The sequence below is a fragment of the Cupressus sempervirens genome, chromosome 2 (assembly GCF_028749045.1).
Source record: "Cupressus sempervirens isolate cs-2001-9-10 chromosome 2, ASM2874904v1, whole genome shotgun sequence".
NCBI classification, from domain to species: domain Eukaryota; kingdom Viridiplantae; phylum Streptophyta; class Pinopsida; order Cupressales; family Cupressaceae; genus Cupressus; species Cupressus sempervirens.
Genome location: NC_143119.1, coordinates 112,005,489 through 112,033,022, shown reverse-complemented (window position 1 = coordinate 112,033,022; position 27,534 = coordinate 112,005,489). Strand labels below are relative to the sequence as shown.

The following is a 27,534-nucleotide window of genomic DNA, read 5'->3' as shown; positions in this document are numbered from 1 at the left end:
TACTCTCACGCTAGCAAATCAATCTGAAAAGGGGACCATCTTCTCTATTTTTTTCTTCTTTTTTATGGCTACTCTCGGTCACTAACATTCTGCGAATCCGAGGAGGGTCTCAGCAACAATAGAATTTTCTGAAGTATTTGTGACTACAAGCCATGTACTGGCTTTTGTAAGGTAGTTCGTAGAATGACCATTAAGGGAGGATATTAGTGTTACATCCCAATTTTTGACCTAACTTGAAATATAGCCATTGAGGTTTGCATGAAGTCAGTTGGTAGTTTAATTTGTTATAATTTGGAGAAATGGTAAGATAGTTAGTCATTATGATTTCAAGTGAAGATGACATGTTAGTTGATCATTAATCACGAATTCATGGAATTAAGAAGATGGTTAACCCTTGTGATTATTTAAATAATTTATTATAATGATAATATAATTTAACGGTGGAGAATTTCCTTGTAGGGAGCATGTCAGTGGGGTGGAAGCATTGTCAGAAAAGAATTAGGTAGGAGCATCACCATCACTGAGCAGATGGGTAAAGGACCTAGCAACTTGAAAAAGGATACATCTGCGAGACCCACATGAGTTATTTAAACAAATAATTTAATTAAAATAATTGGGTTAAAATATAAAATGTGTCTCAAAGGATTTTTATTTATCTTTCATCATATTATTTATAAACGTGAATATAATACAAAATGATTTTGCATCATTATAATTTAATAATTTAATAAAGTGATATTTATAAGTATATATAAGATTTTAATAATATTCGAGTTATAATAACATTAAAACTATTATAATATTCGAACTACAACCTTCCAACTTTATTCTTTTCAATTTAATATTCTTTGTTTTTAAATGATAACATTTGGTATGATTAATTGATTAATATTTGGCAATTCGAATTGTCTTTCCAACTTCTCAACTCCTTATTCTTTTCCCCCTTTATTTCTTTTTCATATATTTTTATATTTGTGATGCATTCGAATGGCTTCTTGTAACTGATGGTAGCCGAAGAGCCAAGCTATTTCCTTTATTAAAGAGTCTCCTTGGTCGTATTTCATATAACTTACTCCTCTCAGCAATTCCATGGCTTTCCTACCTCTGTTGTACGTCTGAGAGAATCAGAGATTGTCACATTTGCTGTGCCTTATTTATTTCCATATCTATCAATCCATTCTGGCATCTCTAACCGAGGGAATCAGTTCAAGGAAGACAGAGATTATCTTCTCCAACCGCAGGAGCTAGAAGACTAGATTGTTTAGCTCACGTAAGCCATTCTAAGTTTTGTCAATCAAGTCTGTATTCGATTATGTTTATTTCTTACACTTCACTAGTCGGTGTTCTGCCTTATACTTTATGTCATTAAATCCGGTTGTAAGTTTATACAGACCGATAGGAGAATGTTTTATATTTATTCTCTCAGATGGAATACATAGAATCCGTACCATACTACTATTGTTCTTTAGTCTATGAATCTGTGTCAACCGAATGTTTTATAATTATTTTCTCAGAGGGAATTCGTAGAATCTGTACCATGCCACTGTTGTTCTTTAATCTATGAATTTGTGTCAACCATGGTATGAGGTATGAAACTATAATGATACGAGTAAATGATCCTTGAAAGCTATATTGAGCCGGATGTGTAATGAAGAGTATAGTTGAATTTGAAAGTCGTATTCTTATATTACAATGATAAATCAAAGAACCTAAATATGAAACTTTAAGACTCCGATTGATTAGTAAAATCATTATTTAAACTCATGCATATTCCAACTAATACTTTTAGTTTTTTCTTCCTCTATCTAAAATGAATTAATCCTCTTAGATAGTTGAGAATGAAATGTTAAGAATAATTCACTATACCATTTGCTGTTCTATATGGAGTATTCATGATTTTGTCAAATAACAAATTTCACACCAGAGATTCAGATTTATTTTGAACCAAGATAATTTGGAGGGTATCCAAATGTTGCAAGGCTTAAACATATCACTACGTATGAAATTAGAACATAATGACTCCGAGGAAATTCACTTGGCAAAGAAGCCAATGAAAGGTGAAGAGGTGAAGATTTAACCTGTAAACAAAATCAAGAAATCGGATTTGAATAATGAATATTTAATAGCTCATACTTGATCCTGTTGTTGTAACTCCTGCCGTCAAGTCTTGTGGTGTGGATAAATACCAAGAAGCCCAGTGGATGGTAAGATGTCCCCTGTCTATTCCAGGTAGGGAGGACCTTTCTCGTTAGAGATCATGTGGGGATAAGATTTGGTCCGAGGTTGGGTGGTTAAGCCCCTGACAATGCTTCACCTCTCCTTAAGTGTCGGACGTGCATCAGACAAAGATAAGTCATACATTCAATTATTGGAAATAGGTATTATCACTCTTATATAGGAGGTAAGATTAAATTGAGTTATTTCATTGTTACCATCATATTACTTTCATTTATATGAATAACGAATATAAGCATATTTTCTAATCTTGAGTTACTATCAAAGTTAAGTAATCGGAAGGAAAGGAATCTAAAGCCCTAATTGATTAAGTGATAGCGGGAAACCTAAAATGATACAGTGGTATCGGAAGCCCTAATTGAATCCGTGGTAGTAGAAGCCCTAATTGAATCCATGGTAGTGGAAGCCCTAAGTGATATAGTGGTATCAGAAGCCCTAAATGAACCGATCGTAAATGATGCCCTAAATTGATACAGTATTATGTGATGCCCTAGTTTAAAATATAGTAGTATTTAATTGTAATTATCATTTGATTTTTGAGATAGCGGTTTTTAGATGTTAGTCATCATGAGAAATTTTTATAGTGTATTTGTGGACTAACCCGAGTGGCTGCAGAAGCATCCCTAGATTGATTTCGATCTCAATTTTCCAAGGTATGTGGTTTTCAATTTCTGTAGTAATTTCATTTGATGGTAATTCAAGTTTTAGTTAAAAAAATTGTCTAACTGACTTTAACAGTAAATCTTATTCACATGAACATGAATGATATAACTGTCTTCCTATGAAACGAAAAATTAACTGTATTCTTTGAGTATGTTAGATGTTAAATTAGACCCAAGAAAACCAGATGTTACAATTAGATTCATTCTAGTATCCTAGGTTTTAGTTAAATTTAGCTCGTCCTTCTAGAATCATATTTAATGGTCATTTTGGTTTTTTTTAAGTTTTCTTCACTTAGTCTATTTTTAGACTACGCTATAATTAACGTCTAGTTTTTAAGAGTTCTTTGTTCATGCAATGTTCATTCCATTTTAACAATTTCACACATCAATAAGGATGTGTCCCCAAAAAAATAGCAATCTGCAATAAGCTTGAGCTAGAGTGTTCAATAACAAATGATAGACAATGTCGGGGATGTGATAAGAAACCAGAATATAAGCTTGTCCAGCTTTTATTTGCTCTCAATTTATTTGAGCAACTGCCAATAATTCAACATTCACGTATTACAATTCTAAGGCAACAAGCATTTTTCTTATGCAGGGTACTCAACAGGATCACATGCACAATTCACTTATTAGCCAATTGCACATACATTAAGATTTATATTCATGAGTTAACCATTGAATATCTATGCAAACTGTACATCAATATTTTAGATATCTAATATATTTTTAAAGATATCATATTTAGATGTAGAATGTGGACATCATGTGACTGCAAGGATTGTTCATTTTAGAATAGGATTGAGGATGCCGTTATGCTTATTCAACCAATTTTGAGGTCACATGTACAAAGTAAAAATTAAGTTGCAACTAGAAATTTAAAACTTATACATATCAATTATTTTACAACAATATTAGCAGTTCTAGATGCATGTTTAGCATAGAGAGTATATGTCTGCAATCATACCTTTCCATTCTAATGGTTTTGTCATTTTACCATCATAAGATTAAGGAAGCTAAGGTAAATTCATTAAAGATATCTTTTTGTTCAAAGCAAACAATTATATTAACATATACTTCAGAAATGAACCCTACCTTCGGAAGCTTTGATTCTACAGCCTTCTGCTCATAACTGTCAACATTAATGCCATTTGCTTCAGCTTTATAATCATGTGATGGCAAAAGATTTTTCTCTGTAGAGAGAACTTTTGAATTCATCTCCAAATTGCCATTGGATGTTGGGGAGTCTTGCTTTTTGCTAATAGCTATTTCATCCAGAGTCTTGCCATTTGACGAAGTTGCCATCCCCAATGATTCTGCAGCACATTTTGGTGTTTCTTCTGAAGCAAACCCTGGCAGATAGAAATTTGAATTCATTAACAGTTTTTCAGGAATAGCCAATGTTGCCTCTTGCGCTAAGGATTGGTCACTCTCACTATCAGTAATGCTGGAACTCTTAGTGGAAAGTTTAGGAGATGTTAAAGGCGATCCTTGTCTATCATTGTCTTCATTAATTGATACATTACTGCTCATATCTTTTATTGCTGATTTATTTTCTTCCTGGACCATCCAAAAAAAGCGTACAGCAGATTACATATAGTTATATCTTGTTATGAGCTGAACAGTATGGAAAAAATGTTAATCATAATGGCTACATTTATAATTCCCAGCATATCTGTGTAGCATAGCTAATTTATTGTTGAAGTTTTATTCTTCACATTGAAACTAGGAAATCATTCCGTTCCTCTTTGTTGTGCTCAAACTATAAAAAAAATATACAGCATTCAAAAGAATCTCAGAGTAACTTCCTTACAAATGCCGACTCGAACAGCTCCCTCCTGATATTTTCTGCAGATGGTCTCCCTTCATTTTCCCCATCTTCAATAGTTCTTTCGACAACTGTTGAAACATCTTGGGGTATATTCCTATGTACAAAGCAACATAGTTAGACGCAGAAATATTTTCATTATAAAGACATGTCCAGAAGCATTTCAGATCTGTGGCCTCGTTACCACATACTTGGAATGCAATATTAACTTCCATGATGATTCATCATAAGCATATCTTCAAGAGTAGGACACTAAGCATTCAGGAAAGACACAAGCACAATGAATATATTCCACAAAGAGAGAGAATATATACAATCATTGAGTACATGGTGCAGACCAGGATGAGGATATTATTGTGAAGAAAAACAATTAAGCCTTAGCATCAAAATATGACAATGGTATGGCTGGTTTCAATATTTTTCAACCATATTTTGTGTGTTCTTGGCTAGTAGAATGATAATATTTTAGCCATTATGTATGACAAAAGAAGTTGACTGAGTAATAGCAAGATTTGAAGCTTATAAAGCTACCTGTATATAAAAACAGTGGCAAAGAAAAGTATTGCCACAGGTTGGCAAAGAAATCAAAAAGAAGGCTAAAAACATCCAAGCTATGTAGAATCTGACGTCCAATTTTCTGAAGAAATCAACCAGGTTTTAGAAAGAAATCACATAACCACTAACAGAGATTACAGAGACTTACATAACCACTAACAGAGATTACAGAAACCGTTTGATAAGTGTAAAACACAAAAATTTATGATCACTCGTTGATGCATCATAGCCTACTTTACTGATGTACAGACCATTTCAAATTAACCCATTTGTATGGCCATCAACGCCTTTTCAATTTATATGAGACCAACAGTAGGGCAAAAGGATTAGATAGCAGGGACACAGACAATTTTCAAATGTGTTTTTGGCCATACATGTACAAGACCTACAAGGGATGGTACAAAGTTTATGGCCATATATGATCAAGGAAAGCCAGTGGAATGGGTTTCTTTTCAGTGAACCCAGGGACTGACACACCCAACATTGCCAAAGTGTGATCACTGATCATTGATCTCTTAAGCTTTCCTCAACCATAAATGTAAAGAGGATGTTTGACATTATATAAAGATTAATTAAAGAACCACAGAATTACTTATTCCAATATGTAATGGCCAACACAGCACCAAGAAATATTATAGAGCTTCACAGCATATGATCTGAATTTTCCTGTATGCAAATTGTAAGACAATACCTGATTCGTCCACCTGTCCGCTGCAATGAAGATTGTAAAGCACGTCTTGAATTTTGTATCCATGGATGCATTAAGAGAGTCTTTGCATCAGGTCTTAACTTTGCATCCTGGATAAAGACTTACAGCAAAGAAAATCTAGAGTAAACATAATGTTTGAGAAATATTGTAGTCGGCAATAGCATTATTAGAATTCCATAAAATATGAACAGTTCCATAAAGTGTCAAAAGATCCTTCTTGGACTGAGCCTCAAAGGAATCGGATGAAGCTTTCATATAGTTTTAGAAAAGTAATTATGTGAAAATAGAACTCTAGAAAGAAAATAAATAGATATTGCCATATTTACATCAAACATTTTTCAATAAAAATAAATTGAGCAATGTTCCTAAAAAATCAGAAATCTCATCTACTTCCAACTTCCACAACCTTGCGGAAACACTGATGCAGAAAATCTGTGATGCCAGGTGACAAATGCTCAGGTATGGGAGGATGCTCATCCTACAGCGTGAGAAGAATATTCAATATTGAAGCATGCCAATGGAAAAAGAAATATAAAAAGCTCCAAAATTGAACCAAATACCCAGCATTCTGATTTCTACATGATGTGAACAAGGACTCGGTTTTACAATTTCTTTCAAAACTTGAGCTCTAAAACATATCATTCGTAGAAGATGTAAATTTCAAACAAATCAAGAGTAAATAATTTAGCACCAATACTGAGATGGAATTCACCTGAACAATACGAAAAAGGGCAGGCATTGGTTGAAGATCATAATAGGGAGGCACACAAGTGAGGAGCTCTATAACCGTGCAACCTACACTCCAAATATCAGATGCAGCACTTACTCCTGACATCTCAATAACCTGCAATTAACAAGGCAGCAAGTTCAATACTTTCAAAGCCAATAAAAATTCAAACCTTGGCATTTTAGTACAGAGACTTGACATCAAATACTTCTGTATCATCAGACAACACGGTCTTGTCTCTGTTTTATAAAAATAAACATAACATTTATGGCATTTTTATTTAAGGCACAACTGCTACAACATTTTGTTGTCTTGATCATTACGTCTAATCTAATGTATACCCTGGGGCCTGATTATCAATATACTCTTATAAAGTTCAACTTGCAAAAACATTTCCTCTATACTAACACTACTATATAAAAAGTTGTTTGCAGAAAAATGAGATTCGATATAATCATATTATTAGGTTTCCATGCTGTCTTTTTATGTTAAAGATTTCTTTAGGAACCATATCCAAATTTATGTGCCTCGAACACATAGAACTTAGAAGAGACTCCAAGGAAGAAAAAAGATCACAGCAAATGATAACCAATGGAACCCCTTAGCTAAAATGTTGAAATTAATAAACACTTTGAGCTCCCTGAATTTCTTCTTAACAACAAAAAAAACCATTAAAAAATCCTTAAAATTCGTACAGGAGTTAGAACGTTTGCAAGTATGGTGTTTGAGTTTGGGTGTTGACGTGTTTTTTGAGCGTGGCAGGAGACCATCAAACTTGCAGTTTATTTTCTCTGTTGCTTTCAGTTAATTAAATTGGAGTAAGAAGAATTTTGGATCTGCCTTAATTTTAAGGTATTGATTTGTCAGTTCACAGTCCAATTTGAGCTGCTACACTTGTACTTGTCAGTTTAGTTACCTAGTTATTGTCAACTTTTGAGGGCTGTCTTCCCTCGATTGAGACTTGAGTTATATAATATGCTGGGAAGAGAAGGAATTCACTTGAAATCTGAAAAGCACTATTTAATTTTTTTTTCATGGGCTGGACATGAGCCCTTCCTGCATAGAGATCAAGCTTTTTGAAAAGGGACACCCTTAAGCAGCAGACCAACATTTAGATTAACATCTGGAATAACAATTGTGTCCATTCCTGACAGTGAAAATGTTAAATAAGTTGTATTAGTTTAATGAATCTCAATTTTCTTTTTCTTGTGTTATGTTTCAAAAAAATATATGATATACAAAATATAGTGTTCATAAACATTTAAATGTTGGTGTCTGTCTGCATTCAGACTATGTCTTTAAAATGGTATAAAAGCTCAAATCCTTCCCGCCTATAAATCATGGAGGGAATTTTGACAAAAAGGAGGGCAGACCTTTTCTTATGAAAATTCATAGAAGCCAAGATAGAATGATTAAGCTTTTAAGAAAAAAGTTTGCAGGTTTAAAGAAGCATGCAAAATCCTATAAAGCAGCCTACAGGATTTAAGAAGCATGGGAAAACAACCCACATGTGCAAACTAGAGATCTTATACTAGCTGAAGCAACTACCACTTGTTTAGTATTCAAAAGTAAATAGATATTTGTTATATTAAGGCTTTCACTAAATCTTGTGCAACTTGTATTCACTATTATCTGAATGATAGATTTGATCTATTAATTTTAGTCTTGTGTGTGGATGGCCTTATTCTTATTAGTGATTAGGAGGTAATAGGATGGTGCAAGGAGGAGTTGGCATTTGAATTTAATATGAAAGACTTTGACCTTATGTACTATTTCATGAGTTGTGGCAAGGTGCAAGAGAAGTCTTCATATGTCAAGGAAGTATAGATTTGAGATATTACAAAGATTCTAGATGATAAATTGTAAAACCTTGGCTATTCCAATGATACCAAATCTCAGGTTGGCAACAGATTTAAAAATCAAATTTGGTCAATTATTTTGTTAACAAAAATGTGATGGGTTCTCTAAAGAACTTGATGGGTATGAGACCTGATATTTGTTTTGCAGTGCTAGATTACTACAATACATGTGCTATAATACTTGAAAGGCATGATCTCTTATATATTGAAGCATGTTAAAAACAAGCAGTTAAACTTGCATCATTTTGTGGATTCAAATGAGGCAACTAATGCTAGTGCTGGTTAGAACACCTTCAAAGTTTTGTTCAACTTGGGGTCAACTATGATATACCAGTTCAATGGGAACAGGCAACAGTTGTAGTAAATTCAATTGAGGTAAAGTACATCATGCATAATGTCCCCTTTCTATCTTGGTGTAGGATTGTCCTAAAGTCACAATTGCACAAAATCAAGGTTAGGGTTTACCACATATAGGATTTCTTTGCTTATTTATCCCAAACAACAGATTTAGGGTTCATACATAATCATAATGTCATAGTTAGATTTCATATAATTATAAAAATCATATAAATAAAAAATGTAAATCAATTTAATAGATGTTGGAGTTAACTTGAGGATGGCACAACCATAAAAGTGACAAGGCAGTATAGTTTAATGAGGTGCCACAGAAACCTCCTACACTAGACCCAAGAGCAAATACATTGTCCCCCCTTGGCCTCATGTGGCCCTTGCCATAAATATGAAGTGGACTACCTAGTGTGGTGTCCTATCACCTTTATCCTTCATCTTGCCAATCCTAACTTGCTTCTAATGATTGAATGCCCATTCACCATGATAAGGACTATGAGGAGTATTCACAATAAGCTGCCCAGAATGTTTATCCTCCCTAAGCCCAAAGCAGTCAACTTTGTCCCCCTTTCGCCACATGGGGATTCCCCTATTACAACCATGGGGTGGTGTGCTTAGAAGGTGACCTAATCGTTGTTCTCCAAATCATGATTGCTAAACTTCCCTTACCATGACTGATTACAATGATGAGATAACGAAATAATGTTTCTACATACCTCTTATATTAAATCCTTACACCAAAAATATATCTTTCATTACTAAATTATAAAATTGTCATTAAACTTTTAATATATATTGAAGCATATATAATCACTCATTATAGCTAGGTCTCTATAACTCACAAAGAGTGAATGATAATCACTAAAATACTTTCTACCTAATATTGGTATCAAATATTACTTGTCATGAGATACGTTTAGTCTAAGATTATTCTTTATTTTTCCCTTTTTGTTTTCTTCCTAATTATGTCGATGATGGGAACCAAGTATAATTACTATTCTCTAACTTTCCTCAAGTGTAGGGACTCAAATCCTTTCACTTATTAATGCCCTTATGAAAGGCTCGCCCCCTTTGATTATGAAAAGATACATTTGTTTGACAGCAACCACTGCCCCTTTTTACTTCCTATTTCTCACTTCTCAAATCTGCCTTTACTACTTTAAAATCTGCACAATTCCCATTCAAGATCTGCGTATCCTATTCTAGATCTACATTTCTAATTTTCTTCCTTCTTTTTCAATTCTTATTTCAGATGCCTTCTTATACTTTTGCTTTGAATCTGTTCTAGATCTCCTCTACTCCTTTATTCCCCCATTCCATTTAATCATTCTTCTGATTTATATCTTCCCATGTGAGGGACAAGTCACACCTTTCATTAAGTATGTCTTTTGGCAAAAGTCAAAAGGCCCTTGATAATTATCCCTCTTTCAAAAAGTTGCAATCCTTCATTATTTCAACCCATTCCAAGAATCACATTTCTTAATAACAAAAACACTTTCGAAAAGTCACAACCCTTCATTATTACATCCACTTCAAAGAGTCACCACCCTTTATAATAACAAGCCTTTCAAAGAGCCACAACCTTTATAATTACAACCCTTTTCAAAAAGTCATAACCCTTCATAATTACAAACCACTCCAAGAGTCACAGCCTTGCATAATCACAAACTTTCACCTTTTGAATGTGAATTTCTTATTTTCTTCCCTTTCATTTCCCTTAATACTGACTTGATTGTTATGCTCCACTCTTTCTTCCTCCTTCCAACTTTTTTGCCAAATGGAGTTCTCGTCTCCCTTTTAGTTTTATACCTTTCATTTGCAGGAGACAACTTTTCCATTTAGTCCTTTTGACCATTTGTTTAATTTAACTAAATTTTAGTTATTTTTTATTATCTTATGCTTTTATTTAATTATTATTTATTTTTTAATTAATTCTATTTCAAGAAGGAGACATGACAAATGAGAGCTTTTCTTGAAAGAAATGAGTCTATCTACCAACACAAATTGATAGCAAGAAATATTGATAAAATGTTGGAGTCGACTATAGTAATATGGTTTAGTTCTGTGTTGCATTGAGCTATATAAAAATTCAGTACACCATGATCACTGTAATCAATTAAATTCTTGCTATTATTTTTTCAAAGATGGACTTCAAAGGGAGCTTAAATTCTTCAATAAGTATCCTCATTTGAGCAGGTTTCAAGCATTTTAACAAAGCTCTTGTCAAAAGAAAAGATTGAGATTCTGAGGGGTATGTTGGGCTTGGTGATACATATTGTCCTTGCAAAAAAGGAGTTTAAACCTTAGTAGTTATTACTTATTACTTTAATCTAGTGCAGCAGCAATCAAGAAAGGCACATAAACATCCTATGTTACAGGAATCAGCTGGGATATTGTTGTTTAGGGAATGTTCTGGGAACAAAAACATCCCATGTTTCACTAAAAAAATTGCTAGATGGTCACTTTTACCTACTGCTGATTTTCGTAAATTTGGGATAATTTATTTAGTCTTACCTTACTAATTAAGGCATAGGTCCCTACTCAGGTTTTTTACAGTTATTAATTTGTTTCATTTCTGTTTTTTTTTAGTTGCTGGTGCAGAACCTGCTGGTGTCGAAGAAAAATGCAGAGCACCCCAGGCCTGTATCCTTCCTGTTTTTAAATGATTTATCAAATGGAGATGCCCTGGACACACAAGGATGAGAACAGAACATGCCACCAGTGTTACCACCCAAAAAAATTAAAAAATTAAAATGATGACTACAAAATGCCCACTCTGCAAGAGGAATGTCATCCATTTGGGAAGCACCGTATTATCCTCACAGCCAAATGGTTTTTAACTTTTTCAAAGTTAATACGTAGCTGAACCAGAGTTGCATTGATAAGGTGTGGTATCAAACACTAAGGAATGCAGTCCAAGCTCTCTAAATTAACAATGTACCTTAAGCATTTGGAAACTTGTGCTGATTTATTGAAGGCCTAGGAAATATATTTCCTCTACATTCAATAAAGTTGAACAAATTTATAATTTCCTTTTGAAGAGGGAGTGTTAGTTTATTAGCTCTAGCTTTTGCAGTATTACAGCTCTAATTTGTTGAGTAACATGGATCGGTTGAACAAATTTATAATTTCCTTTTGAAGAGGGAGTGCTTTTGCAATATTATAGCTCTAATTTGTTGAGTAACATGGATCGGTTTCTGCAAATGTAATTATATTGCCATTGTTATAGATATGTTCCAAGTGCAGAGTTGGATCTCATATAAATATGAGAAGAGGAGACATGTCTCGTGAAGAGACATATCTCTAAGGTTTAATCATCATTTAATTAATATGTTTAATATTAATAATTTGTATTATATATATATAATATAATGTATATATGTATTATATATATTATAATATATCTATTATATGCTATAATATATATAATAAATATATATTATTATTACATGAATATGTAAATATAGGAAATGATGATTTACCAATAACAATGATGTATATCAAATCAATCCGACTGAAGTACAACTTTAACACTCCCTCTTAGCTAGGAAGGATTTGTAGAACACATTATGTTCTCAAGTATATGAAGAGATATCATCTCAGTATAATATTCAATTCACTATAAGGTTAAAATTCTCAACACTCCCTCTTTAGCAAAAAGAATTTAAGTAATTATAATACAAGATTTGAACACTAGTGTAAGTGTGGTCTATGACAGATTTAAGTTATGGTGTCCGGCAAGATCCGGCATGAAGAACCATAACAATTGATTTTTATGGTGTTCGACAAAATCCGGCCTGAAAAACCATGATGAGTTGATTATCAAGGTGTCCAACAAAATCCAGCTTGAAGAACCATGATAAGTTGGTTATCAAGGTGTCCGGCAAAATCCGGCCCAAGAACCATGATAACACTTGCTCCAACACATTTTGGTGTTAGGAGATGGATCAACTATTGATAAAGTCATCACCTTATAATAGTTACCTTCTAGTTGATACGTCCGTTATCATGACTTCTAGCACTCTGGGACAACAACTTAATGAAGTCTGTCATGATAACAAGTCTACCATTTATAGATCATCACCTTACAATGGTTACCTTCTGTTTATGTATGTCAATGAAAGATCGTCGCCTTTCATTACATATCATATGTGAAATAGTAACCACCATGAAACAAGTTAGAGGGTGGTATAAAGGCTTTCACCTCAATTCTATCTCATAGAGAAGAATACATTACAATAAATTTTACTTAGAACTTCTCTTCGTAGAGAAGATATCATTTACAAAGGATTGCACCTCAAAATTCTCCCTCTGAACAATGATCCTGGGAAATCAGGTCCTCTAGTTACTCCATTAGAAGTTCTTTTCGCCCAAGGATGCCTTTCGAATTCCCTCTAAATCTAATATCAATCTTCCGACTTTCTAGTGATAAGTCGTTACTCCCTCATGATGTATACAAGGGTAGGCCCATCAAAATCATGCAATTACAAGCATGTATTTTTAGACTCCCTCTAAATATCAATATGTTCCTCGTATAAGGTTGTCTCTAATAAAGTAAAAGGCTCCCTCTCGATATGAAAGGATACTCACAATCTCAATCGTCAAAGATATTTGCTTCATGAGAATTACTTTATCTAGTCAGATCATCAGATGACTAAATAATTCTAAATCAAGGTTTCTTTTGAAGCTACTATCATAAGATTGAGTTTGCACAATATTTGGTAGCATGCGTACCACCAAACTTATTTTCCTGCAAAAATATCCCTACACATAAAGGAAAAGATCAAGGCAAATAACTCTTATAGCATGAATACAATTAAGAGAGAGAATATAATAAGTAGATAAAAATACTCAATGCTAATGTATACTTATCTGTGCATCCTTGATACACGATGCTTTAATGAAAGTCCATATCCATCAAGTCAGATAATGCCTCTATACAATCATTTGCCAAACAATGGGAATGGAAAATTGGTTTATATTCCCCCCACAATGCAAAATTCTCACTCATATATTGTTTGAACAAATTTTACATCATGTGGAATATGGCAAACTACATTTTATTCATTCTCATAAGAGTTCACAAATGTGAGGCGCACCCGCAATGATCGATACTTTAAGATTAATAATCTTCCATGTATAACTGAGTTCTTTTGCTTCAACTTTTAAATTATAGCTCATAATTTAAACGTGGCCTTTTTCTATTCATTGATCTATCTTAATATTTTTATATTCATATAGAGATATATGGTGTCATAACATTAACACTCTTTACTACACATCTTCCATTTTTATGTCTTTCTCCTTCTGTAAAGAAAGGACTTGTTCTAAAAAATGCATTCTTCTAAAGGAATGCATCCTTCCATTATGGATAACTTCTTATCTGCCTCTCACTCTATATTATTGGTCTTGCCTTATGTAACAAACAATAGTCTTCATAATTACAAATTATTCCATGAATATTAATCACAGCTTTTACCATGGTCTGAGTTTCTCATAGCCAACATGATAGTTTGTGCATTGTATTTGTTGTTGTCTACCTTTTCTAAAGATAGTAGTGGATTATGACTACGTTTTTCTCTTCATTCTCCTCTGTGCTTTACTTGACAGTCCAAATGGATGTGTTTGGATATCACAACCCCATATTTAATACATCTATAAAATAACACTATCGTGTCATTTCCGTGTGGTAAAACACCTCCTTCTCAGTACCTTGGGTGTTAAGGAGGGAACATATTAATATTTTATCAACTATTATTATGTTTGATGGACCGCATAATTTTCTATCGAATCCTTCCGCAATTTTTCTATATTTAATATATATCGATTTTGTTTGATTCTCTAACACCAATAATATGAGTTGCTCCTAGGTCGCTCTTGATAATTCATTCTCACTCATGCGTGTTTTTGTCGTCTAAATTCATGATTATATCAAGTCAATCAGATATCTTTCGATATTTACACTTCTTTCTCCTTTCAAATGTTTGACAGTGTCTTTGTTATTCGATCCCTTTCAATAACAATAATCGGCTGCCAATTATTCAAAGCATCCTCTTAAACTCTGTGGCATATGTTATCTTATATGCTCATGTCCGTGTCTTCGTTATGCCAAGTATATTTAATTTCTTTCAGATCTTGCCAAACTAATTTCTTTACCATCTTATATTGTTGGTGCACACTATCCTCAATATCCATACTTGGATTAAAAGCTATGTTGAACGGTTTTGTATATTAGTTGTTTGTTATACTCAGTCGAGGGGATACAATTCTAAGTCCTGGACATCTTTCTGGCTTGACTACATATCGCACCACAATTGTACTCTTATATTAACGATAATTCTTGGGAAGTAGTTCACCTTCAAGTATTGCTCGTGGGCTGAAGGATCCTCTGTATATATATATGCTTGATCAAACGATCTATTTTAGGGCTCGATATAGTAGCCATATCCATGATTGCATGTGAACAAACTTTATATTCCAATATTGTCTTCATAGTCTTTATTTAATGTTCGATGGCACTTATGACTAGGCAGACGTGACTAGAAAATACCTGTGTGCTTATGGGAATGGCACAATAAAAGAACCATGTTTTATCACACACTTAGTGACGTGACTTCTTCTATATCATTAGCAATTTTGCTGGTTATAATTATCGCTGCCTTCATTTGTTTGGAATTTGGGACCACTTCTATAGATACTTGTTGTCCCCATATATTTTATTGCTTCTTAGTCATCGTCCATAAATAAATCACTCCTTATTTGTTTATGCAATTTATGACTAAGAACATCAACACATATGTCATGGCCTCCAATAAAATATTTGCGGACTTCATACAGCTCCTCCTTATCGTATCTTTTCTCCTCTATATGTTGGAGATGTTTTCTTCTCCACTGTTCTATGTTTTATTTGTATTGTTTATCTCTCCCTTCTATTTACTCTTCTCCATATCACCCATACTGAGTCTTCTTCTTCATTTGATGGCTAATTTAATCCACGTCAATGATGGGTCCTCCTGTCTATTTGACTTCTATATCTTTCCTGTAGGTGAATAGGATACTATTATTGTACAAGCTCTCAAAGCTCAACATCTCCAGTTGGCGTCCAACAACCCCTCTGGCATATTGTAGCCTTAAAATATTCTCTACATACTTGAGCGGAAATTCAGTATTGATTTAAAAAGATATATGACGTTTGCAGCCGTGCTCTAATACCATGTTGAGTAACACGGATCGGTTTCTGCTAATGTAATTATTGTATTGCCATTGTTATAGATATGTTCCAAATGCAGATTTGGATCTCATATAAATATGAGAGGAGACATGTCTCTAAGGTTTAAATCATCATTTAATTAATATATTTAATAATAATAATTTGTATAAAATATATATATATGTATGTATGTATATATATATATATATGAATATGTATATATAGGAAATGGATTTACCAATAACAATAATGTATATCAAATCAATCCGACTGAAGCTACAACTTTAACATAATTTAGTTGTTTACTTCAATGCAGCTCCTCTGATTCAACCAAAAACTAATGCTTGTCATTGAATCTTCCACATCTGCTGCAATATAATAAATTCCTCAACACATTGAGATGACATGTGCCCTTGCAGAAATAAGAATTAATGAATATTGAATGCAACATTAAAATAATAAAGTACTCGTTTAGCATACAAAAGAAATTAGAAAATGGCTCTGCCACGAAATTCGAGCATAGCAGCAAATCCTAAAAGATTTCCCCATCCAAAATATGCATTAAACGGTATTCCAACAGCAAACAGGTTCGATGTTCTACAGAACATCTCATCTCCAAAGCATTCCAAACCAGGAAATTTGACCCAGAAACCTTCCCGGAAAGGGATATTGAGAAACTTCAGCAACAAGATATGGAAAACCGAGGAAAACAATCACAAATCTCATAAAGGAAGACCAGGAAACGGGAAGATTGCATTTTCCATAGTAGAAAATCAAAGGAGGAAAGAAAAGCCTAGAACAGGAAAGGGTGTCAAGAAGAAAGATCCACCAGAAAATAGAAATCCAAGAGCTAAGAACCAAAACGAAAGCTTTTCATCCTTGGTCAGACTTCATAGTATCAGAAATGTAGAAGCCCTGAAGGAAAGGGAAGCTGTGACGCAAAGGAATATAGCAGCTACAGTGGAAGAATCAGGATCTGGTTGGCATTTGGTAAGAAAACACAAGAACGGACCTAGATCCTCAATAGAAATAGGAAGAGGTCCAAATCATAAGGAAAAAAGCATTAATAAGAATAAAGATGGTCAAATTCAAAAACAAGTAGCGCATTTTAACAGTACCAAGTATGCCCAAAATCCGAGCCCTCCATCTTATCCAAGCACATCTGAATTTAAACCAAAGGATCTTAGCACAAATCAAAGGGTAAATAATCCTCCAAAAATCTCTGAAGCTAATAGCATACCTCTCGGCTCAAATCATTCCGCGGCATTTATGAATCTTTCGAAGAAACCATCCAATCTCAGTCATCTCAGTCAGCTAGCTAAAAACCCAGCGGCTTATATTCCTCCCCAGTACAGTCCTACTCCTAAACCTAACCCACCGATTATTAACAAGAAGTCAAGTAAAGCAGCTTTATATTCAAATGCCCATAAAGATATCCAAATCATCAGTGATATAGTGAGAAAAGATGGAAGGAATGCCAATAGCTGGGGGTGTTTGCATACTGGAATGGTCCCCGAGAGAAATTCCAGAAATAGGAAAATTAGTTTAAAATATTCTACAAAGAACAGGTAAGTATATCTTCTTACTCTAAATGTTTATTGTACTTCATTGCTTTTAGATTTCTGTATTTGATTGTGTATAGTTTTTTTACATCAACGTTTCGGATCATACTACATGATCCATCATCAGGATACTAGAGAGAAAAGAACATAAGATTATAGAAATTGCCAAAATAGAGAAATTAGAAATGCATTGGTCTCAGAATCGTATTTTCTTTACAAGGGACATGCATTAAAGTTTATAGCATGGAAGCCTAACTGTAATGAGCAAAATCTAAAAAAATTTAAAGCCCCATCTTGCTATGAATTAAAGAATCTCCCTCCAGAACTTTACCATTTGCAGATCTTAAAGAGGATAGGGCAAGGGTTAGGTTATCTAGCAGGAATTGAATCCAGTTATAACAAAACTAACAACATTTGTTTTCTCTTAAACGAGTTAGGACAAAGTGAATCCAAATCTAAAAAGATAGTACCATATAGATATGAAGGGGAATTTGAAGGTATTATAAGAATTCATTCAAATAGCACCATAGAGCAGATCCACAGAACCTCAAACCTAAATGAGATCCTTAACAGAAAGCATAACCTAAAGAAGGATTTGGATTATGAAATAATGGAAGAAACAGAGATTAAAGAAAGGAAAAAGAAGATACATAATCAGAGTAAGGACGGTAACAGACTAAAAATGGGGAGATCAAGTGTTATAGAATCAGATGAGGTATACAGATTGCCAAAAGAAATATTACTAAAAGTTGGGAATAAGAATCAGGAGGAAGTTGAGAGGTCAGAAGAGAATGTAAAAAGTACAAGTATTGAAGAAATGTATAATAAAATCAATGGCTTTAATCAGTGTACCCTTTGTTAGCAAGATGATAGTTTTCTCAATAACTTAAAGTCCAGTATGAAAAGCTTTCATAAAAATAGGCACGATTTGTTATTAACTCAGAATGATATTGAAGATCAAATAGCTTTGAGGGAGACAACACATAAAGAACATATTGATCAAATCCAAAACTCAGAAACTCTATAAGGTCCAGAATATTCAGAAAAGGAATTAATTGGTACAAAGAGTGGGGAGTATAAAAGACTCATAAACTATGATTCCCAAGATAAGGAAGAAAAAGTAGAAGAAAGATGAGGTAACTGGATGGAATGCAAAGAGAGTAGAACAGTTTTAATAAACGTACATAAGGACACATGAGATAGCAGCATAAACAGGATGGTAAGCCCAACAACATTCATGGGACAGCAACTAATATATGAAAATAAATCACAGCATGAACAAGAACTTAGAGAAGCTGGGGAGAAAAATTATAAGATAAATCACAGCTTAAATATGAAGGAAACTGACAGATCACCAAAGGAATATACAAAGGAGCAAACAAACCAGTTGATAAAAGTACTGAATGAGGAACAGACTCAGCTAAAGGATATCCCTCCAGCTTCCTCAGAAAATTGGGGGAACATCACTATTAGAAAAAGAGCTAAGAAAAGATCACTTAAATTTTAGCGAACCCCGGAAATGGAAAACATCCCTTTGGAGACTATAAAATGAATCTCGTCTGAATAAAGATGAGACTACTATTGAGGACCTACGAATACCAGTTCAAGGAGAGTCTTTCATAAATATACTTGGAGCTACAGAAACAGAAGTTCTAGAAAATAAGAGAGAAGGAACAACATATCAAGCAGATGAAAATGATAACAGTCAAAAGTGGTAAGACTTTGGTGTAATAGATACTCCAAAATAGGATAAAGAAGAGGATAAGGATTCAGAACTTGGAGATCAACAAGTAGAAGGGATAGATACAGAAATAGATATTGGGGAGCAATAAGTTAAAGAGTAAGAAGAAGAATTAGAAACAAAGGAGGATGAATTGACTCCTTCAATCAAAGAAAATGTTCAAAATTATATTAACAACCTAAGCATTTCAACCAACAAAGAAGGAAATAAAGCTCCAAACTGTGGGAAACAGAAGATGAAAAGAGGTAGGAAAACTTTGATAGAATTAAGAAATGGATCAGGTCGAGCAAATAATCAGAAAAAGATCAAAGAGTGGCTGAATTTAGGGAAGAGGAAGGTCCTTCCCATAGAGCCATAAAGATTACTACCCAGAATGCTAGGGGCCTCAATGCTCCTAGCAAAAAGCATCCATTAAAGCACAACTTAACACTATTTGAAGTAGAAGTTATATTAGTCCAAGAAACTAAGCTAAACAAAGATGAAGGAACTATATTAGAAAAGAAACTAGGAAATTGGAAAACGGATCTAATCGAGTCAAATGGAGCTTCAGGAGGAATAGAGTTGATATGGAATCCGAGGGAAGTTGAATTCCCTAGATTAATTGCAGCAAAGAATTGGATGGGTGGTAAAATTAAAAGTTACAAACATAATATCCAGCTAATTCTTATTAATGTATATGGCCCTACCAAAACAATAAATTAAAAAAGAGCAATGAAAGGAAATTAGTAAATTTATGAAAGCTTATCCCAGTGATAACATCCTTATTCAAGGAGACTTTAATGCTAAACTAACACTGGAAGAGAAATATGGTGGTATACAGAATCTATCTCAGGCATCAATAGATTTCAAGTAATGGGTAGAGGAAAACAATCTAATAGATATATCTACTAGCAATGGATTCTATACATGGAATAATAGAAGATTAGGGTTTTGCAATATAGCGTAAAGATTAGACAGATTTTTATTTAAAGGAGACCTAAGAAAGTTGGATGTAGCCTTTCAAGCCAGTATATTACTTACTCAGGGAAACCAACTAGAAATCCATTCAAATGTGAAAAAATATGGTTTCTAGATAGTGAATTTATGGAAAACATTAAGAAATGGTGGAATGAATGTTCTTTTCAAGGATCAAAAATGTATCTTTTTGTATCAAAATTAAAACGGCTTATAAAACACATTCTAAAATGGAATAAAACAGACTTTAAAATATATTTAAAGAAAAACTAGATAATGAAGATGACCTAAAGAACCTAAATGAAGAAATTATAGAATGTGGAATGGATAGCGAAAAATATTTAAAAGAGAGAATTGTTAACAAGAAATTATATTAGCAAAAGAAGAAGTATTCTGCAAACAAAAATCTAGGGAGAGATGGTCAGAAGAAGGGGATCATAATACAAAATATTTTCATAATATTACATTAAACAACAAAAATATCAAAAGAATAACCAAAATTAGGAAAAATGATGGAAGTATTGAGGAAGAACCGAACAAAATAGCTTAAGTATTTGCTGAATATTAGAAAAAAATCTTTAATAATTTTGACTCTTCCAACTGGAAAGCACAAATGAAAATGCTCAACTCTATCCCAAAACTGGTTACAGATGAGGACAATAAAATGTTAAATAAACCATTCTCATTAGAAGAAGTAAAAACAGTCTTATTTAAAATGCATCCGGATAAGTCACCAAGTCCATATGGCTTTCAAGCTTTCTTTTTGCAGAAATGCTGGGACATAATTGGGAAAGATTTATGGAAGGCAATAGAGGCAACAAGAAATTCTAGGTTGATGTTAACTGAAATCAATCATACCTTCTTAACTCTCATTCCCAAAAAATTGGATTATGAGGAACCTGGACATTTTAGGCCATTTGCACTATATAATACCATCTAGAAAAATTTATCAAAAACACTAGCACTGAGAATGAAAAACATCCTCCCAAAAGTTATATCAAAGGAACAGACTAGTTTTGTCCCAGGAAGACCAATAATAGATGGAATTATTATAATTCAAGAAACTATCCATTCAGCTCAAATTAATAAAGAAGAGTGTAGGCTTGTGAAGCTAGATATACAAAAGGCATATGACATGGTAGATTGGAGAATTCTATGTAAGACTCTAGAAACATTTGGCTTCTCACGTCAATGGGTTAATCTTATAATTAATTGTATAGCTACAACAAAAATCTCATTAATGATTAATGGATCTCGGGAAGGATTTTTTAATTTCTCAAAAAGAATTAAACAAGGAGACCCTATTTTGCCTTTCTTATTCATTATTATGGCAAAATTTCAAGCAGCTAATACAAGAGTATATGGAAGCATCCAGGCAAAAAGTAAATGCTGATAAATCCGAAATCTTTTTTATAAATACTAAACCAATAGTGGGAAATGAGATTTGCAAGATTATGGGATATAGAAAAGGTTCATTTCCTTGTAAGTATTTAGGTATCTACTTAGAAAACAGGCAAGAAGCACTAAAATATGGGATCCTATTCTAGAAAAAGTAGATAATCAGATTGATAATTGGAAAGGAAAATGGCTAACCAAGGCAAGTAGGAACACAAAAATAAAAGTTGTTCTCTCAGCCATTCCAATATACCAATTATCATGTTTTCCTTTGCCTAAAGGTATTAATAAAAAACTAGAAAGAAAACTTAAAAATTTCTTCTCGAAAGGTACCGATGATAAGAAGAAATTAGCTTAATAAAATGGGAAAACATGTGTAAACCAAAGAGACTAGGAGGATTAGGAATCAAAATTTTAAGCTGGCAAAACGAAGCTTTAGAAGCAAAGTTAATATGGAGAATGTTCCAAGAAAAAAGAGAGTAAAAGGGCAAACATCCTCTACCATAAATATTTGAATGAATCGGATCCATTATCTCTATTTAGAACAAGGAACCCTCCAAATGGATCAAGCATATGGAACTTTATGCTAAAATGTCGTACAACTATAAGCAACAATATAACATGGGATGTTGGGAGAGTGAATGAAGCACTATTTTAGGAAGACTCTTGGGATGGTCTCTTGGCTCCAGATAGTTTTAATTTATCAGAAAACTTTAAAAAGACATCAACACAAATATGGGGGACACAAGTAAAAAATTATGGGCATAGGAAAAAAGAGTGTGGGGGAAATTTATGAATGGAAATCCTTAGATAAAATTAATCTAACCTTGGAAAAGAAAGAGGAATTTAAAAAAATTCTCAGCAAAAGACAACTAATTTATAAAAATAGACAAGTTAAGTTAATATGGGGACCGTCGGAATGATGGGAAATATAGTGTAAGGAAAGGATATGATCTCATAATCAACTCTCAAAATTGGAGATACCAATATACCCCTCAACTTGTGTTGGGATCCAGCATGCCTACCTAAAGCCAGAATTTTCTTATGGGCAGCAATTCAAAAGAGAAAATTGACAGCAGATAGATTCACAAAAATGGGATTTGACGGCTCATCTAGATGCATCTTATGTAAGAATAGCTCAGAAACAACAAAACATTTACTTTATCAGTGCTCATATACACAAAAATGTTGGAAATGGCTAATCCAAAAATTAAATTGAAAATCTTCATTTCCTGAAAGCCTCACTAACCACCTCCTAAGTTGGCCCATAAGGGAAAGTAAAAGTGTTTATAATAAATTATGGAACATCTCGCCTTCTATTTTATTGAGGGAAATATGGAAGGAAAGGAATAGGAGAATTTTGAAAGACTCGTCCTTAGATTTACCCTCTTTTTTCAACAAAGTAGAAGCTTGCATTACGAAAGTCATGAATAGCAATCTAAGAAGATCAGTCAAAGAAGAAGGATCCTTCACAAATAGGGACGCAAAAATGAAAAGTAACACCCACCATTAATCTTCAAGCACGAAGACTTTCTCGGTATGCTGTCGAAGGAAGAGATGGCTACGACGGAAGGCGTTTCTCTGTCTGCTAGGGCCTGTGTACCCTAGCCAGACCTGTGTTTTTTCTGCTCCCTGTGTTGCTGTGCAGGCTGGTTCAACGCTCGTGTGCAACAGCAGAGGGGATTTCGTTGGTGCTCGAGGTGTCTGGCTCCCCCTTGGTCGTGGGTGTGTGTTTGCAGCCGGCTTTTGTGCTTTATCTGTTGCGTCGTGGGTGGGAGTCTACGGCAGGGTGGGATTGAGGGGCTTCTGTCCCGTTATTTTCTGGTAGGATTGCTAAGTCTAGGCTCGGGGTGAATGGGGGATCTTGGTGTCGCCTCTCCCTGGCCTTCTGGTGAAGATTTGGAGATGGGTAAACCGGTTTTAGGGGTGCATGCCAATAGTAAGGCTTTGAAGGGTAAATCCTAATCAGGGGAAGGAAAATCCTCGTCAAATGGAAAGCTCCGACTGCAAAAATTTAATGGATGTTTGCAGAAAGCCGAGGTCCGGCCTATTCTTGTCATTCAACCTGAACAGGTTTCGAAGGATGTCGAGTACTAGAGTAATCATGCTCTTATCTGCAAATTTTTGGGCCTTCGTCTTTCATTGCCGATGTTGGATTCCTGGGCACATCGGGTGTGGAACCCGAAAGGAGATATGGAGATTCTGTTAGCAGCTAATAATTATTTTATGGTTATATTCTCTTGCATGTCGGATAGAAATAAGGCTTTTGAAGGTGGCCCTTACTTCTTTAACCAAGTGAGGCTATTCATCAAGCCTTGGCACTTGGGCTTTAACTCTGCGGAGGAAATCCCCTCTCAGGTTCCTGTTTGGGTTCACCTACCGAGACTTCCTTTGGAATTTTGGAGGGAGGATATTCTCCACTCAATTTCTATGCTTCTGGGAAAACCTGTGGGATCGGCAACACAAACTCAAGATCGTAAGGTAATTTCTTTTGCTCGTATTTGTGTTGAAGTTGATTTGAATAATCCATTGCCAAACTCTATGGAGATTTGTATGGGCTCAATTTTCTAGATCCAGCAGTTGGATTACGAGACCCTACCATTTAGATGCAAAATCTATCATGAATATGAGCATCTACTGCGTAGATGTCCTAGGTTTAAGAATCCCTCCTTGCATGCTCCAGGTCCCCCTAGGGAGGACAAGGGAAAGGCTACAGTATCTAACGAACCTGTTGACAGTGAGGGATTTACTCAGGTTAAACCGCGTAACAAAGGCACAGGGAAGAAGAGAACCTGGATGGACAGTCGAACTGACGGCACCTTTAACAGGTTTGATGCTCTAGGAGACATGATCCTTGAGGAAGGTATCCCAGTCGAGCTCTCTTATGAGGCCAAAAGTCAGCATGAGATTCAAGAAGGGGATATGAAGAGAGAGGATCCGATTCTTGTTACAGGGAACCTACAAGCCGAGCAGTTGGAAATTGATGTGCCCCCTCCTGTTCAGGATATCGGGGATCTCAGTAGAGCACAGGGTTCGCCGGGACCAGTCGTGGTGGCCACTGACCCCCTAGGTCTAAAGGAATAGTTGATTCTGGTAAGAGAAACAAGGCTCCTCTTGTTTTAGGCATTCAGCAGAAACCCTTCAAAAAGGGGCCTTTAGATAAACCGTTAAAAAGTGGTAGGAAGACTGATCAGGAGAAAGTGAAGATAATGGGTGAAAATTTGGTTGAGTCTGGGTCTGTGTGACCCATTGATTCTCATTTCTCTCACCCCCATAAATGATTGTGCTATCAAAGAATGTAAGGGGGTTGAACAGCATCCCCAGACAAAAGGTTGTTCGCAGATTAATTGAGTCTCAGTCCCCTGATATGGTCTTTATTCAGGAAACTAAGCTTTCATTGGATGGTTTGGCTAAGTGTGTTGTGTATATCTGGCCCCAAGGCTCTTGGCAAGGGGTAGGTGCCTTGAATAGTTCTGAAGGGGTGGCTTGCTTCTGGGACCTGAGGAAAGTCTCCCCATTATGGTGGATCTCCAGTCGGTCAGCCATTTCTTTGATTGCCAATAGCTTTGAGAAAGGAGAAAGGTGCTTCTTATCCAACATTTATGCTCCTACAAACTTTGCAGGTAAATCTCAATTATGGGCCCATATTAGATTCATCCAATCCCTAGAACCTTTTCTTCCATGGATTATGGCGGGAGATTTTAATGCAGTCATTAGCCTGGAGGAAAAAAGAGGTGGGCTAGCTAGGCTGGACCAATCTTCTAATTTGCTCAGAGATATGATTGGCTCATTGTTTCTCATTGATGTGAACTCGACTAATGGTGTCTTTACATGGAATAATCGGAGATGTGGTGGTGAGGCTATCTCGAAAAGGCTTGATAGATTTCTGGTTTCATGCTATTGGATGGACAACATGTGGACCACCAATTCTGAAATTTTGGATTGGAGAGGATCGGATCACTGGCCCATTAAGCTTTCCATCACTTCAGACAGGGTCACCAAGAATCCCTCTTTCAAATTCCAGTTGATGTGGCTCAGAGACTTGTCCTTATCTAATCTTATGGTGGATTGGTGGTATGAGGGGATGCCTGATCATGGTACGGCCATGTATACTTTTAGTAAGAGGCTTCAACATGTGAAGTATAGGCTTAAGAGATGGAATAAACAGTGTTTCGGTTATCTACATGTTCAGAAGACTGCTGCTCAAACCAAGTTAGATAACATTACCCACCACATTCGTGACCATGGGTTGAACTTTGAGATGAGTGAAGCTGTATCTCTAGCTCTTCAGGAGTTGGAAGAATGGGAGCTTCGGGAGGAGATTTTCTGGAAGCAAAATTCTCGTATAGATTGGCTTCAAGAGGGGGATAGGAACACTACTTTTTTCCACAACTCTGTTGAGGCACGAAGGCATGGGAACTCTCTCTCCTCTCTTGTCTTAACCAATGGAACTCAGATCTTTTCTTGTGAAGATATCTCTAGGGAGGCAGTCAATTACTTCTCCGATCTCTTTTCTAGGGAGGACCTTGGAGCTGGGCCTGAGGAGCTAGACATCCTGGAGTGTATCCCTCACCTAGTCTCTGCAGAAATGAACAGCGCCCTCTTAAGCCCTATCTTGCTTCCAGAATTGGAGAAAATTGTGTTTAACATGAAGAAAGGTAAGGCCCCTAGTCTAGATGGGTTTCCGATTGAATTTTTCCAAGAATTCTGGGAGATAATAAAGTATGATCTCCTAGATGTGGTCCAAGAATCATACAGGAATAAACAGATGCTGAAATCTTTGAACTCTACCTTCTTGGCTCTCATACCTAAGAAAGAGGGAGGTAATCGGTTGGATCAATTCAGGCCTATAGCATTATGTAATGTTGTCTATAAGATCATCACCAAATTGATTACTGAGAGGCTCAAGCCATTCCTCGGATCTTTGATTTCTGCTGAACAGGGTGGCTTTGTTGACGGAAGACAAATCTTGGATGGAGTTGTGATAAAAACGGAGGTTGTCCATTCTATGACCACTTCTAAGGAGAAAGCTATGTTCATAAAACTTGACATGGCCAAGGCTTATGATCAGGTGAGTTGGGAATTCTTACAGAAAATTCTTTTGACTTTTGGGTTTGTTGAGGAATGGGTCGAATGGGTTCTAAGTTGTGTGACCTCGTCCTCCTTCTCAGTTCTTACTAATGGAGAACCTTCTGAGTTGTTTGGTGCCTCTCGAGGACTTCGGCAAGGTGACCCTCTATCTCCCTACTTATTCATTATCATGGCAGAGGGTCTTTGCCGATTTTTAAAAGCTCAGGTGCGGCAGGGGATTATCCAAGGTTGGATTTGGAGTAATAACCTTCCTCTGTATTCTCATCTTCAGTTTGTGGATAATACCGAACTAATGGGCACGGCTAGAATCAGTGAGGCAGTAAATATCAGGAAAGCTTTGGATATCTATTTGAAAGCTTTAGGTCAAAAAATTAATGATGATAAGTCTTCTATTTATTTCTTTAACACTCCTCAGCTTATTCAAAATAGGATTGCTAGAATTCTTAGGTTCCAAATTGGCTCCCTTCCTCTAATGTATCTTGGGGTTCCTTTGTCCTTGGGTGCTCAGCGGAGGGAGTACTGGCAGGAGATTTTGGATAAATTCAGGACTAAAGTTAGTCACTGGACTTGTAGATGGCTATCTTCTGCTGGGAGATTGGTTTTGCTAAAGACTGTGGTGCAGTCTCTTCCCATTTACAAGTGTTGTGTTCAGATTCCG

General features: G+C 35.2%; 1 protein-coding gene across 2 annotated transcripts in view; it reads right to left on the bottom strand.

Moving 5' to 3' along the window:
- Nucleotides 1-27,534, bottom strand: part of LOC149571276 (MAP3K epsilon protein kinase 1-like) — a 128,284-nt gene that overhangs the window by 68,206 nt on the left and 32,544 nt on the right. For both annotated transcript variants that reach the window (XM_089812837.1, XM_089812836.1), the window contains exons 8-12: nt 6,702-6,833; nt 6,396-6,467; nt 5,972-6,078; nt 4,711-4,822; nt 3,993-4,457 (exon numbers count right to left, since the gene is read on the bottom strand). In XM_089812837.1, coding sequence (XP_089668963.1) covers nt 3,993-4,457; nt 4,711-4,822; nt 5,972-6,078; nt 6,396-6,467; nt 6,702-6,833 — 888 coding nt within the window. The remainder of the gene's footprint in view (nt 1-3,992; nt 4,458-4,710; nt 4,823-5,971; nt 6,079-6,395; nt 6,468-6,701; nt 6,834-27,534) is intronic.